The following is a 13,670-nucleotide window of genomic DNA, read 5'->3' as shown; positions in this document are numbered from 1 at the left end:
ATTCAGAGGAAAATATTTTAGCTTTTACTCCACAACATTTATTTGACATCTCTAGTCACTGGTCCAGATTTTAAATACAAAACATATGATAAGCAAATGCATTTTTATAGATTTAACTACCCTAGTTTGCCTAAAGTCAACCAACTCCAACATTAAAACACTGCTTACACGTTAATGCAACAACATACAATATACTGTAATATATACAATAGTGTAATAGGGACAGTCTACATAAATAGTACTGACACTTTGACTATATTTAGACTATATTTTGTTGATAAAACGTCTGCACTTTTACTTTAGTAACATTGTAGTTTTACATTGGAATATCACTACTTTTACTTAAAGGTACAGTGTGTAGGATTTGGCGACATCTAGTGGTGTGGTTGCAGGTGCAACCAACTGAGTACCCCTACGCCGTTCGCCTCGCTCAGAGGTCATCCTTACAATAATGACACTACTTTAGGAGCAACGGAGGTCACACGGTGGCTGGCGGTACCACGGTTTTGCACTCTGTGGCTCACATTACTGCAGTTTCACAAGCATGTCAGAGAACTACGGTGGTTCAGGTAACGTAAAAATGTGAAAGGTTCTCTCTGGAGCCAGTGTTTGGTTTGTCCATTCTGGGCTACTGCTACTGAAACATGGTGGAGCAACACGGTGGACTCCGTGAAGAGGTCGCTCCCTATGTAGATATGAACGGCTCATTATAAGCTAATAAAAACATAACGATTCTTAGTTTCAGGTGATTATACACTAATGAAAACATAGTTATGAATATTATATTCCATTTCTGCCAATAGATCCCCTGAAATGTTACGCACTGTACCTTTTAAGTAAAGGTTTTGAGTTCTTCTCCCACCGCTGTCTTTATCTCACATCAGCCCTCTCTCCTATTCCCTCATCTAGTTTAGATAATGTGTCTAATGCAGATAATAAATTCATGTCTTTGTGTGGTAATTACATGCAGACAGAATAACATAAATAATTTATTCCAAGTGAATCCCAGTGCATTCCTTCATTAAAGCAATAGAACTTTACAACCTCTCTTTAAACACACGATAAGAATAAATTGCACATCTATCCGTAGTAAAAACGCTCCCATTAGCCACCACAAGACATTTACTGTATAAAATATAGATTTTTTTCATTTTGCATATCTTAATCAATTGTTTTTGAGCTTTTATATTTAAAGAGGTGTGTACACTGACTGTGTCAAGTGTCAAGGAGATACCTCATTCTTCAAATTGGGTGTGGATGTCATGCTTAAGCTTCAACGACAGCCAAGCGTGATTCAATGATGGGCGGAGCAGATCTTTGGGGGCAGAAATCTGTTAGGAGTTCTTGCAGCAGCTCTTGCGCTCCTCCTGTGCCTCGCTGTAGGGTCCGATGGGGTTGGACAGGGTTACAGCCGAGATGGAGCCACGGGTCACCTCCCTGCTGGCCACCTTCTTATGGATCGCTAAAAATAATGAAACAGAGAGATCAGTAAGTCGTTCAAAGAGGACGTACTGACGACACGCTGAGTGAACGTACCTATGAGGACTTCATTGAAAGCATCTTCGACATTGATGGAGTCCAACGCTGATGTCTCCTTGAACAGGATTCCTCTCTTCTCTGGGTTGGTCCGAGGGAGTGAGAGCAAGGAGCAATATTTACAATAGTGAGCATTAAACCTGCAGTAGGCAGTATATTTTTGGCATCATTGGGCAAAAATTCCATAATAACCTTTCAGCATATTGTAATTTAAGTGTTCTGAGAGAAAACTAGACTTCTGCACCTCCTCATGGCTCTGTTTTCAGGCTTTAGAAAATCTAGCCTGTGACAGGAGACTTTGACCAATAACAGGTCATTTCATTGAGAGAGCGTTCCTATTGGCTGTGCTCCGGTCATGTGACCGTAACATGGCTTTCCTTTACCAGATTTCACAATGGCGGCGTAACAAACTTTCTCATTTTACAGCTAAACCGTGCACTACAAGATAATTCTGAAAACATTTGAGGCGAGAAATAGGCATTTACGTAACATAATATTGATTCATATTTGATCAGTGCTCCCTAGTTTGACCGTTTGGTCGGACTTCGCGAGTGATTGACAGCCGGCTCTCATAGACAGCAGCTGGACAGCAGACCTCAGATCAGCTCTTACTGCTTGTTTTCCTTCGATCTGTAAAATCTTGCAGATGCCGTTAGGAGCACCGGAGGACACAGAGGCACATGATTGTTTTCAGGTTACCTGTTTTAAGTACTACTGTCACGATATAGCGACCGTTTTATAAAAATAACTCTTTTTAATCACATTTTCTCCAATCTCGCCTTCTTCAGCTTTAAATACACTTTTTATTGTCACAAGAAACCTGAAGATTTTAAAAACCCAGTCATATAACCGGTTCCTAACCGACCTGCAAAGTCCTTGCCCTCCTCAGAGGGCACGGTCCTGAGGTTCTCCAGGTCTCTCTTGTTTCCCACCAGCATGACCACGATGTGAGGGTCCGCATGGTCGAACAGCTCTTTCAACCATCGATCGGCGCTCTCATAGGTAAGGTGCTTGCTAATGTCGTAGACCAACAGCGCTCCAACTGCTCCCCTGTAATACCTGACAAACATGAATGAGCTAGATGTCATTATTCAAACAGGAATCTGGGTGATTATTGCCACAAGGGGGTGTGACTGTTAATTGCAGGCAATGAAATGAATGTTACTTATTTTGGCACACGTGTGAGCCAACACCGTGTGTGTGTGTGTGCGTGTGTGAACTCACGCTGAGGTGATAGCCCTGTAGCGCTCCAGTCCCGCTGTGTCCCAGATTTGAGCTTTGATGGTGTAGTTGTCCAGCTGAACAGTCCGCGTGCTGAACTCGACACCGATGGTGGTGCGACTGTCGTGGTTGAACTCATTCTTAGTGAAGCGAGACAGAAGGTTGCTCTTTCCTACGCCAGACTCCCCTATCAAAACCACTTAACAAGCACAGACAGGAGAAGCAGAGATTCATTCATTAGTAACACTATCTGATTAACACGTTAAGGTTTTTCCTAATTAGCTTGGTGACACATGAAGTTCAAAAACAGAACTGTTAATTGGTCGAAACTGTAACTTTCTGCGATGTGATAAATCAGATATCCAATTATCTCATGTAACACATGTAGACTGTTTGTCACCCTCACAAGACAGCAGAGACACTGTGACATCACACCAATGTGGCACTCTGTGGCTGGCTTCACTTTGGAATGAATGGAATTGAAAATCATAGGAGGTTTAAATAACGCGCAAAGAACCTAACAGTCTCTTAATGAAGCAGGAAATGTAAGATAATAGTAAGATAGTTTTTAAGTAAGATGTTTCTTTAATAGGTCAAAGGTCAAATAGTTTACAGCCAAATGGACAGAAAGCCATCATTTCCTCCTTTACTTACTACCCTCTCTTCCCCGGAAAGTGGAGCAGGTTTTTACAACCATAGTTGCACCTGACAGCTCTAACGTCTACAGAAGTATCTCTTCTCACACAATCACAGCTTAAACAAACACGACTCACCTTTGAAGACAAAATTGTACGACTCATCAGACCCCATGGTGCATTTAGTGGGGAAGGCTTTCCTGTAGTAAATATCCTGAAGCCACTTTCAATATCTGTTACCAAAGTGGAGAAGAGTTAAAAAAAAAAAACAGACAAAGAAAATCAAGTACAACCTCACTCCTGTTTCTCCCTCTCCGTGTGGAGAGAGAGAGAGCAAAAGTTGAACGGAGGAGAAACAGGTTCTCCCACCCGCTTCCTTCTTTATCTGTGGATAGGGGCAGCTCCTGATCGAGGTCGGACGGCCAGGCAGTCGTGTGGCCTGCCGATCCCTCATCAGCTGACACCCGAGGGAGGGCTGGGGGTGGAGGAGAGCAGGTGGAACAGGTAGAACCACTGGCAGGTAGTAATCAGGAACAGACTCCACCCATACTTACATTTGTATGACAATAAAGCTTGCCCAACAGGTGGATCTGTGTACCAGAACACAATGCCGATTTACCACTTGTGTGATGCCTACGGGGATGTGAGTAGAGATTTGATTTGGCCTGTGGTACTAATTTTCATGTTTGATTTTGATTGTACATGTAATAATTTAGTGTGAAAACATTAATATGAATATAATACAGTGGCAACCAGCAAATTCAGAGTTTAGGCTCACATGGTAATATTAAAGTTTTTTTTTCCAGATTAAGATACCATCCATCCATCATCTGTAACCCCTTATCCTATTCAGGGTCGCGGGAGGGCTGGAGGGTGTACACCCTGGACAGGTCGCCAGACTATCACAGGGCTGACACAGAGACAGACAACCATTCACGCTCACATTCACACCTACGGGCAATTTAGAGTCAACAATTAACCTGCATGTCTTTGGACTGTGGGAGGAAACCTGAGTACCCGGAGAAAACCCACGCTAACACGGGGAGAACGTGCAAACTCCACACAGAAGGACCCCAAGCCGTCGCCAAGTCTTGCTGTGAGGTGGCAATGCTAACCAGTTATAGTAACTCATTCATCCTATGACATTATTGTTTAATATAAAATTGGATAATGCTGTTTTTACAGGTCCATACATAATTACCTAATAATTTTCTAGAAAGTTTTCTAGTGTGCAATTTGGTGCCAACTACAGTGAAGAGAGAAATAAAGCAGTTAAGAAAGGAGGTTAAACGCGCTTCAAACGTTTCACAAAAAATATTAAGCCTGTCCGGTGCTCACAGAATAGGACAATCTTATAACAGGAGAGACTTCACAGATCAGGTCCAAAGCACACTGGAGCACACGGATTTAAGGCAATCAACTTTATTAGAACACTACCGTTTCGACGCCAACTGCGTCTTCGAAACGTTAATCTTCTAATAAAGGGGATTGCCTTAAATCCGTGTGCTCCAGTGTGCTTTGAACCTGGTCACTGAAGTCTCTCCTTATGCAGAGGCAGTTGTTTTGAGTTTAGTTGGTTGATTTCTTCCCTTTAAAGAACTATTCAATTTAAACTAGGGCGATAACAATTGGGGGGATATGGAGAAAATCAAATATCATATTATCTTTGACCAAATATCTTGATATCGACATTGAGACGATATTGTCGGGTTGACTATTGGTGCTTTCACAAAATATTTACACAATGAGATTTTTGATAAATAATCATTAGTGATGTGGATATAATGACTAAGTGGGTAAATAATAGAAAAGTTAGTAGCAGTCTGGTGGGTTCAGAGAATTACATCACATTACTGTAATGCAGCCTTTAAAACCAGGAAAAGACTTATGCCATATTATATATAATATAAAATATAAGACGATATCTAGTCTCATATCATGATATCAATATAATGTTGATGTATCGCCCAGCCCTAATTTAAATATTAATTTGTCATTTATTATTCGAAACGTTATACTCCTAAGTTAATTTAATTTTATACTTCCCTGTAGATAAATTTGACATTTTTGCATGTTCTACAGAATTACACTATAATCAATATTAGTTTTTATTGTCTACAGATCCAAGGATAGAGGTTGTTGTCAGCTGTGATAATTGCAAAACCCCTTGACGCAAACTTGTGATATTGGGCTATGTAAATAAAATTGACATCCTCTCCAGAAACGTGCCTATGAATTTAGGGTTAACTTTATATGAAATTATTGGGAAATATAAATTAATTGTTGACCATACTCGTACCAAACAAACAGAGCCTAATGTAACTCACAAAATGAGCATTTGTTCCCCAAAAAACAGAATATTTATCTTACATTTCAATATGCAACATTTTCATATTAAACAACAAACAGAAGCCAATCATAAATTTAATTACTTTATATGAAGACCAGAAAGTTTTAATGAAGCTACAGACGCCATGTTGCACCATCACAAGGCTATAATCACCTGACACGGGGCGTAAACTGTTTTTGACCATGTTTTATTCTTTTTTTAGTACAGTACTGTTAAAAGTTAGTTTCAACATGTTCAATTGTGAGATGGATTTTTTTTTTCAGCTGAGGTCAACAGACAAAGCAAAGCTATAGAAGCAGTTGCCAAGGTTACCACAACTACAATGCTGAGATTTTCAAAAGGAAAAAAAAACATAACCTAGAACTTGATTTTAGAAATGTATGGTGCCACCATACTATAATTGTATGTAAAGCCTTTCCATTATTTATTCATTTATTTTTTTTACTCACTTGATTTCCACGTTTACTTTATGCGAGACAAATCATAATTATCTCTAGGTACTAACTGCACCTCAAAAAAAAAGAAAAAAAATATATATAATAAACAATAAGAATCAGATTAAAATGAAAGGAAAGCTTGTTTGTTTCATTCATATTCATTCTAACAGCATCCTCTGCTTTGGAGCTGCTACAATGTGATATTTGATGATGGTTACAGTCCTGGATGAAGCTGTGTGAAATTTATTGGGGGGTTTCTAATTAACCCACTGAATGGGGGTGGAGGGGAGGGGATGTCATTTGCCGAGAATGCTCTTATAGGGCAGGGAAGGACAGAAGGCACAGCAGTGGTGCCTTAGAAGGAAAAGACACTGTGCACCCGTGAGTGGGCACTTTTATCTGGAATGACAAATTACAAGTTTAGGGAAGTGTGGAGGGCGTCATTTTATTAAGCGCTTGCAATAAATAGTGAAAGTCGTTGGGCAAAAACTGCTATTTATGTAGAACGTATGAGAACGGGGAAGGAGGGAGGAATGGGGTTGAACGTCTGTATGGACAAGATGTCTTCCTGTTCTTGTTCAGCATTACTGTCTGTATACCAGAAAATGCTCATGTATTGATTTGCTAGTTGAACGCTAACAAACTGCCTAACAATGGCTATGTGTGAAACAGAGCCAACAGCCAATCACATCACATGGGTTTAATCTGTATTATGTAAATGTCTGCAACACTCGACTCCAGTTTTTATGTGAAGAAAAACAATGAATGAAGAAATGGTTGGGAGTCCCTTTTCAGGAGAGGTTTTTCGCTCCTTTTTCTCTGCACCAGAACACCCCTCAAGGTGAGAGTGGTTCAGTCCGGCTCTACAGCAGCACTCTGGGACAGAGATCTGGTTGGATGACGCCAAAAAGTATGGGGACTAGGGAATGATCTGAGAACAGATGTAGAATGAGGGTCTTACAGATCCTGCCCAAGTGTCTTCTGTAAAGTTTGGGACAATACACTTTAATTTCTCTTGGTTCTCTGTAGATGCTGGGTGTGTTTATGAGTTAGGTATGTATGTATGTATGTATGTACGTATGCACGTGTCTGTGTGTCAGTATGTACTGTATGTCTTTACGAGGGCTGTGAGCCCAGCAGTCTCTCGATAGCGGCGTTGATGTCTCCTCCAGTAGCGATGAGGGCCTGAAGGTTGGCCTCGCGGTTGATGAAGCCCATGGCGCTCAGCTGATCCAGCTGGGACTGGAACCGCACCTCTGGGGTCTGAGTCTACGAGAGGGGGGTAAATACATGCAAATTAAAAAACAAAACTCATACAGGCATGAATGATGTAATATCAGTACGTGCATGTATGAATGTACCATTGCACTTCCTCCTCCACCTCCTCCTCCGGCAAACATCTGGAGCATCTGTTGCATCAGCTGCTGCTGGGCGGCGTTTGTTCCTGCACTGCTGGGTGAGGAGGCCGGGTTCTCTGTGGGCATGCCCCCACCTGTGGGTATACCAGGAATCCCACCTGTGGGTATACCAGGAATCCCACCTGTGGGTATACCAGGAATCCCACCTGTTGGTATACCAGGAATTCCACCAGGCATTCCACCAGGAACTCCACCGGGAACACCAGGAACTCCACCAGGAACACCGGGAACTCCCCCGGTCATCAAACTAGGCCAAAAGACAAAACATAAGAGTTGGGGGGGAAAAAATCTACAAAAATCAATATGTGTATATCCGTCTGTGAGAGTATACCTGGGCATGAGGCCTGGTGCTTCTGTCTGCAGTGTCTGTAGACCCTGTTGGATCTGCATTAGAGCCTGCATGGCCCGGGGATTGGTCATCACTGACAGGGCTTCTGGGTTCTGCATCTGCAACCGAACAGAGAGTGTAGCAATGAATTTACTTACTTTGTGAAAAGTAAAAAAGGCACACCTGAGCCACATACTGGATGGAAATTTGACCTCGAGTTTGAGAAAATGACTAGTGGCTTATCGAAAAAAAAAAAAATCGTGACTGGTAGCCAAAAAAGTATAGCAGATGCTTAAAACCCTAGAGACAAAATGATTCAGCCTGTGCAGATAAATATCTGTGCTAAGTTTCACATCACCTGAGTATAAGCTTATTATTCCAGTATATTCCCCCCCAGAGGGCCAATCAGTACCATTTTTTGTTATGTCACTAGGACGGTCTTTGTGACTTACTGGGGAAAAACATAACAATACAGGAGTTATCGGACTGAAATGTCTGTGGTACCTGCTGAAGAAAGATGGGCAACTGAGATCTGAACTGGTCCTGCAGCTGTGGGTTCCCAGCAAATAAGGGGTTATTCATCAAAACCTGGCACAGAGAGAAAGACAGACAGTCAATGTAATGTGTCGTTCCACATCTGGCTATTCTTCTTACTCACTAGAGTTGATGTTAAAATTATATATGGTTCAGCACCTTAGCTGGCAAATGATTGAATAACAAATAAAAGCTCTGGAGTCTCCCTGTCTTTCGCGTCACTGTTTGTGCAGCACTCCACTGTGTAAAGATTTTCTCAGCATTGCTTGTTAGAACAAAATAAGTCAGAGCTGTGCTGTTTATTCTTTCTTACAATTTGCAGCAAATGAGCTTAACAGACAATCCCCTCTGTTGAGCGTGCACTAAATAGCTGAGCTTATTTGCCTAATGCACAACAGGCCTAGATAGGTCCTATTGTTTACAATTCATTACAAACTGCAGAGTTCAACATCATCAATCGATTCTTTATGTGGTACACAATCTGAATAACAAAGAGTTCTAAGGCAAGCTTTGAATCTAAATAACCAGGATTTGTACTGTAATATGACTACACCTGTGGGTGTGTATGTACAGTACGTGCGTTTGTGTGCACACATCCTTCCGTTTCATACCTGGGAGGCCAACTCTGGGTTTTGAGACAGTGACTGCATCATACTGCGCATGTAGGGAGCAGACAGCATGTTCTGCATCAGCTGAGGGTTTTCCGAGATCTGCTGCAGTAAACTCTGCATGCCCGGGCTGTTGAACATCCCTGCAACACACAGACAAGAAAGAAATGTATTTATGTATGTGTATGTACAGCTAAGTAAATAAATGACTTAGCAAGCAGTCGTATTGAGAACAACAGCCTGCTCCGTCTTACCATTCCCCAGACTGCCAGGATTGATGCCCAGAGGGTTGGACACACTGGGGTTGGTGCCCCCAGTGGTGCTAGTGCTTCCTGTGGGGGCCCCTCCACTCTCAGAGGGGTTAGAAGAATTTGGTGGCCCCCATGGATTGGGCAGGGGCTCCCGGTTCTCTGTCCGTGATGGCTGGACACCAGACTCAGAGTTCCCACCTAGAGCTGAGAATGGGTTGCTACCAAACTACAGGGAAAGAGATTGGACACATTTGAAAACACAAAAACGGTCGAAATACAGTTAGCCACATAACACTGGCAAATAAAACCAGACAAAGGTTATAGAATGTGTGAAAACAAATGCCAAGAAGGATTAACACAGCGCAAACAAACAAGGATTTGATCAGGAAAACATCCCTTCAGATACCTGTTCCCTAGCAGCGCTGAACATGGGTTCCTGGATGTCTGTGTACATCCTCCGCAAGGCATTGTAACCTCCTGGGATGCTCTCCAAGTTGCTCAGAGCCCGGTCCTGGTTCCGCATCATTTCCTGCATCATGGCCGGGTTCCTGGCTAGCTCCATGGTCTGAGAGTTGAGATAAAAGGAGAGAGGAGGCAAGTCAGTTAAACATCATCATTAAACTAAACAAAGGAAATAAAATCCTGAATAAACAGAGCAAAATGCAGTAGGGATCTACTGTAGTCATGCATATACCAACTATCTAAGTGCCATTCAGCCCCTCTCCAGTTCCTTCACCTGTCTCATGAGCTCAGGGTTGTTGAGCATGTGGGAGATCTCCGGGTTGCGTTCCATTAGCTGTTGCATCTGAGGGTTGGCCATGATCATCTGTCTCATCAGGTCTGGGTTGGACATCATGTTCTGCACCAACGGGTTCTCCATGATCTGAGAAAGCATCTCTGGGTTGGACATGAGCTGCCGCTGCATCTGCTGCTGCAGCTCCATGAAGTTAGCCGAGCCCATGCCCAGTCCAGCCAGACCGGCCAGGTCACCGAAGCCAGCTGAGGGAGGCCAGATGGATGGGTGATGGTTACACACATGATCTTTGTGGAGCTGAACTAATAATGGATAATGGTTTGAAAGGAAATAATTACATACAGGTGGACTCACTCAGTATGTTGGGCGTCTGTGTGGATGGTGCGGCAGTGCCAGTAGAGCCTGCTGTAGAGGAGGGGTTGGAACCTGGACTAGAGGTGGAGGTATTGCCTGCTTGAGTGGAGGTCGAGCTAGAGGCTGAGGTGCTACCGCCATCTCCTGACCTACAGAGATAATTTGTAGGTGTATGAGAAATTCAGTACGTATGTAAACTGACAGAGTGTCTGGACACATAGTTAAACATAAATGCAACAATTGCAGTTCACTGAATTCCACACCAATATTGTATTACAAGGCGAATGAATCCTTCTTACAGGCCTGCTACAAAATAATCTGTCAAACAAACATGCTTTGTATGATAATGTAACCATACTTGTGTGCTGTCTTTATGACCAGGTGAACTGTCAGGCCATCCTTGATGCCGTGTTGGCTGAGGCTGTCGCCGTCCTTCAAGATCTTCCCTGCAAAAATCAGAACCAACTGGTCCTGTTTGGCTTTGAACCGCCTCGAGATCTCTTCTTTAAACTAAAAAACAGAAAGAAAATGAAGAGCGATTAGATCGAAATGGGACAGGAGGGAAAGAGGGTGAGAGAGAAACAGGAAATTAAAATGATTATATCAAGAATAAGATGGTTCCACCTCAGTAGTGCTGCTCCAATCCGTTTCTGTTCTGTTGCAACATTCAGGCCTTAAATTCCAATTTCCAAGAAAGTCCTCTATACTTATCCTATTAGCAGTGGTCTAAACACTCCAACTCTGCCAAATCACAGTTACTCTTTGACTATTGTGAGGCATAATTTGCACAGAAAATAGTCTTATCCTGAAGGAAGCTGCGCTCTTGTTACGTCTTTCACTTTCAGTGTAAATAAGAGGTATTTTATCTTAACACTGCACTCCAGTAACGTGTAGTTTCGATATGACCACACAGTCAAAGGTAACATTTATATCGGATATGGATTTTGATAGCTAAAACAGATGGGACAGATCCACCAACCAACACAAGATCAAAAGTAGAATTTCTTTCAAACAAAAGCGAATGAATATCATATAGATGTTCTTATTGGGTTTGAGTTGATGCTATTTAGGGCTTTCTTGATTTGTGTCTTCCCTGTTCTATTGATATTATTAGGGATACACTGATACAGATACCGGACCGGACCAGACCGGATATCGGACCGATACTGACTCATTTAGCTGGATTGGATATTGGTGACAATAAATTCAATTCCATGCGTATATACTATATACTGGAATTTTAAATTAATACAACACTGGTATCGGATCGGTACTCGGTATCGGCAGATACCCAAAGCCCAGGTGTCACTATCTGTATCAGGACTGAAAAAGTGGGATCTGTGCATCCCTAGATATTATGTGATTTAATGTTATGTTTTGTGTGTAACCCTGGAGGACTCGCAACCACTTTGTGGTAGCTGATGAGGATCCAAATAAAAAAACAATTAATGCTGTGTTATATCCACATTAGTTCTCAGCTTTAACAATTTCACAGCACTGTGTATATCACTTATACACCAAAAACTGACAATAACCTGATATTTTCAGGTTCATTCATTCATTCATTCTCACTGTGCAATATCATTTTCCACTTGTGCAATTTTGTTAATAGTCTGTTTATTGTCAATACTGTATATACTGCTCCTATTTATTTATTATTATTATTATACTATATCTATTTAAATGGTTCATAATTTTGTTACACTTTGTTTAGCTCTTTTTTACTGTGTTAGCTGATGCATCTTGTTTTTTTTTGCACTATCTCCTTTGCTGCTGTTCACTGCAAATTCCCCCACTGCAGGACTAATAAAGGAATATCTTATCTTATCTTAAAATGTGCATCTTAAAATAATGCAAAATAATCTCATGTGTATAAAAAAAAAAGTCACATGTAGATAAGAAAGACAACACACACTTGGAAGTGAGGGATCTTGTTTTTTTGCACTATCCCCTTTGCTGCTGTACACTGCAAATATCCCCACTGCAGGACTAATAAAGGAGTATCTTATCTTAAAATGTGCATCTTAAAATAATGCAAAATAATCTCATGTGTATAAAAAAAAAGTCACATGTAGATAAGAATGACAACACACACATACTTGGAAGTGAGGGATCTAAGTCCAATGTGTGAACTCATGTGAATATATAACCATGAAACACACAAATGGCTACCCCACTTCACTGTAATGATAATAGCTTGACCAGAGAACCAAACCAAGCTAAAGAAACTAGTCTAGCTACACGGATTGCATTATGGTTTGACTGTCGCCAAGCCAACAGTGGCTGTGGGAGTCCTGTATATTCCCTAGAAAGCTGAATGACTCAGTGGCAGCACTGAGAAGGTTCTAGAGAGAGATAGCAAGCTTTAGCATTTCACACAGCTGTAAAGGGAAATTAAAGCCATTCAACACATCCTCCATCCAAGAAAACACTTCTATCACACCATTATAGCTTCAGATCAGCCGGTCAGCTGACACATGTTTGACTACAGTTAGTTAGCTAGCTTAGTTAGCTCGTTAAGCTAACTAAGCTAGCTAGCTGGCTAGCCGGTTAGCCGTTTTTACACATTAACATTGTTATATCTCTCTGTTTGATGTCAACACGGTTACAGTTTGTGTCCCAAGCTGCACTACTTTCACTAAACACAACCTCTTTGATTCCACACACTCCCAGTTAGCCGGCTGAGAGTGACGACTGGATGCTAACGATGCTAACTAGCCTGCTAGCTGAAGTTGTGAGCAGCAGCATGACGTTACAGCAGCTCAGCCTCTACACCTGCACAGATCTGCTCACCTGAGTGACAGAGGCATCTTCTGCGATGGCGATTTCTTCCTTGTCTTTAGGGGTTTTCACTGTGACCTTGATAATAGTTCCCTCCGACGCTGCTTCGGGTTTATTATTGTTGTTATTAGCAGGATCTGCGGCGCCTTGGTCAGCCATCTTTACTCCACCGCCGATGGAACAGCTCGGGTCTCGCGTCAGCTTCCGGGTCACGAGAGGTCAAACGAACCTCTTTTCACAGAGAGAGGCTCAGGAGTTTTACAGTTTCTTGCTGCCTGGTGGTCATCTCCAAGCACAAGAATGGGAATGTGTGTTTCCCCAACCTGAGTTTTATTTTTTTTTGGCTCCACAACCAAGGCTGACCCCCATATGACAACTATTAGGACTTTTAAGAAATTTAAACATGCACTATTTGGCGCACTTTACACTCACTTTACACTATACATCCTATATACCACTTTAT

General features: G+C 41.9%; 2 protein-coding genes across 4 annotated transcripts; both read right to left on the bottom strand.

Moving 5' to 3' along the window:
* Positions 1–15: 15 nt before the first annotated feature.
* On the bottom strand, positions 16–4,241 carry LOC141754283 (ras-related protein Rab-25-like). Of its 2 annotated transcripts, XM_074613237.1 has the most exons (6): positions 3,762–4,241; positions 3,531–3,625; positions 2,761–2,956; positions 2,402–2,595; positions 1,537–1,617; positions 16–1,462 (listed from the first exon to the last, which is right to left on the bottom strand). In XM_074613237.1, the coding sequence occupies exons 2-6, from the start codon at positions 3,565–3,567 to the stop codon at positions 1,335–1,337; spliced, it is 636 nt and encodes a 211-aa protein (XP_074469338.1). In that variant the 5' UTR covers positions 3,568–3,625; positions 3,762–4,241; the 3' UTR covers positions 16–1,334. The 2 variants fall into 2 exon arrangements, with proteins under 2 accessions (XP_074469338.1, XP_074469337.1); XM_074613236.1 differs by having other exon boundaries at positions 3,531–4,239.
* A 1,672-nt stretch (positions 4,242–5,913) lies between these two features.
* LOC141754988 (ubiquilin-4-like) lies at positions 5,914–13,426 on the bottom strand. Of its 2 annotated transcripts, none has more exons than XM_074614501.1 (11): positions 13,220–13,426; positions 10,785–10,936; positions 10,415–10,575; positions 10,055–10,317; positions 9,725–9,883; positions 9,322–9,544; positions 9,071–9,210; positions 8,430–8,513; positions 7,929–8,044; positions 7,541–7,844; positions 5,914–7,448 (listed from the first exon to the last, which is right to left on the bottom strand). In XM_074614501.1, the coding sequence occupies exons 1-11, from the start codon at positions 13,364–13,366 to the stop codon at positions 7,296–7,298; spliced, it is 1,902 nt and encodes a 633-aa protein (XP_074470602.1). In that variant the 5' UTR covers positions 13,367–13,426; the 3' UTR covers positions 5,914–7,295. The 2 variants fall into 2 exon arrangements, with proteins under 2 accessions (XP_074470602.1, XP_074470603.1); XM_074614502.1 differs by having other exon boundaries at positions 10,427–10,575; positions 13,220–13,425.
* Positions 13,427–13,670: the final 244 nt, after the last annotated feature.

The sequence above is a fragment of the Sebastes fasciatus genome, chromosome 17, assembly GCF_043250625.1.
Source record: "Sebastes fasciatus isolate fSebFas1 chromosome 17, fSebFas1.pri, whole genome shotgun sequence".
Classification (NCBI taxonomy): Eukaryota; Metazoa; Chordata; class Actinopteri; order Perciformes; family Sebastidae; genus Sebastes; species Sebastes fasciatus.
Note: the sequence above shows the minus strand (reverse complement) of the source record. Positions and strands in the feature narration are given on the sequence as shown.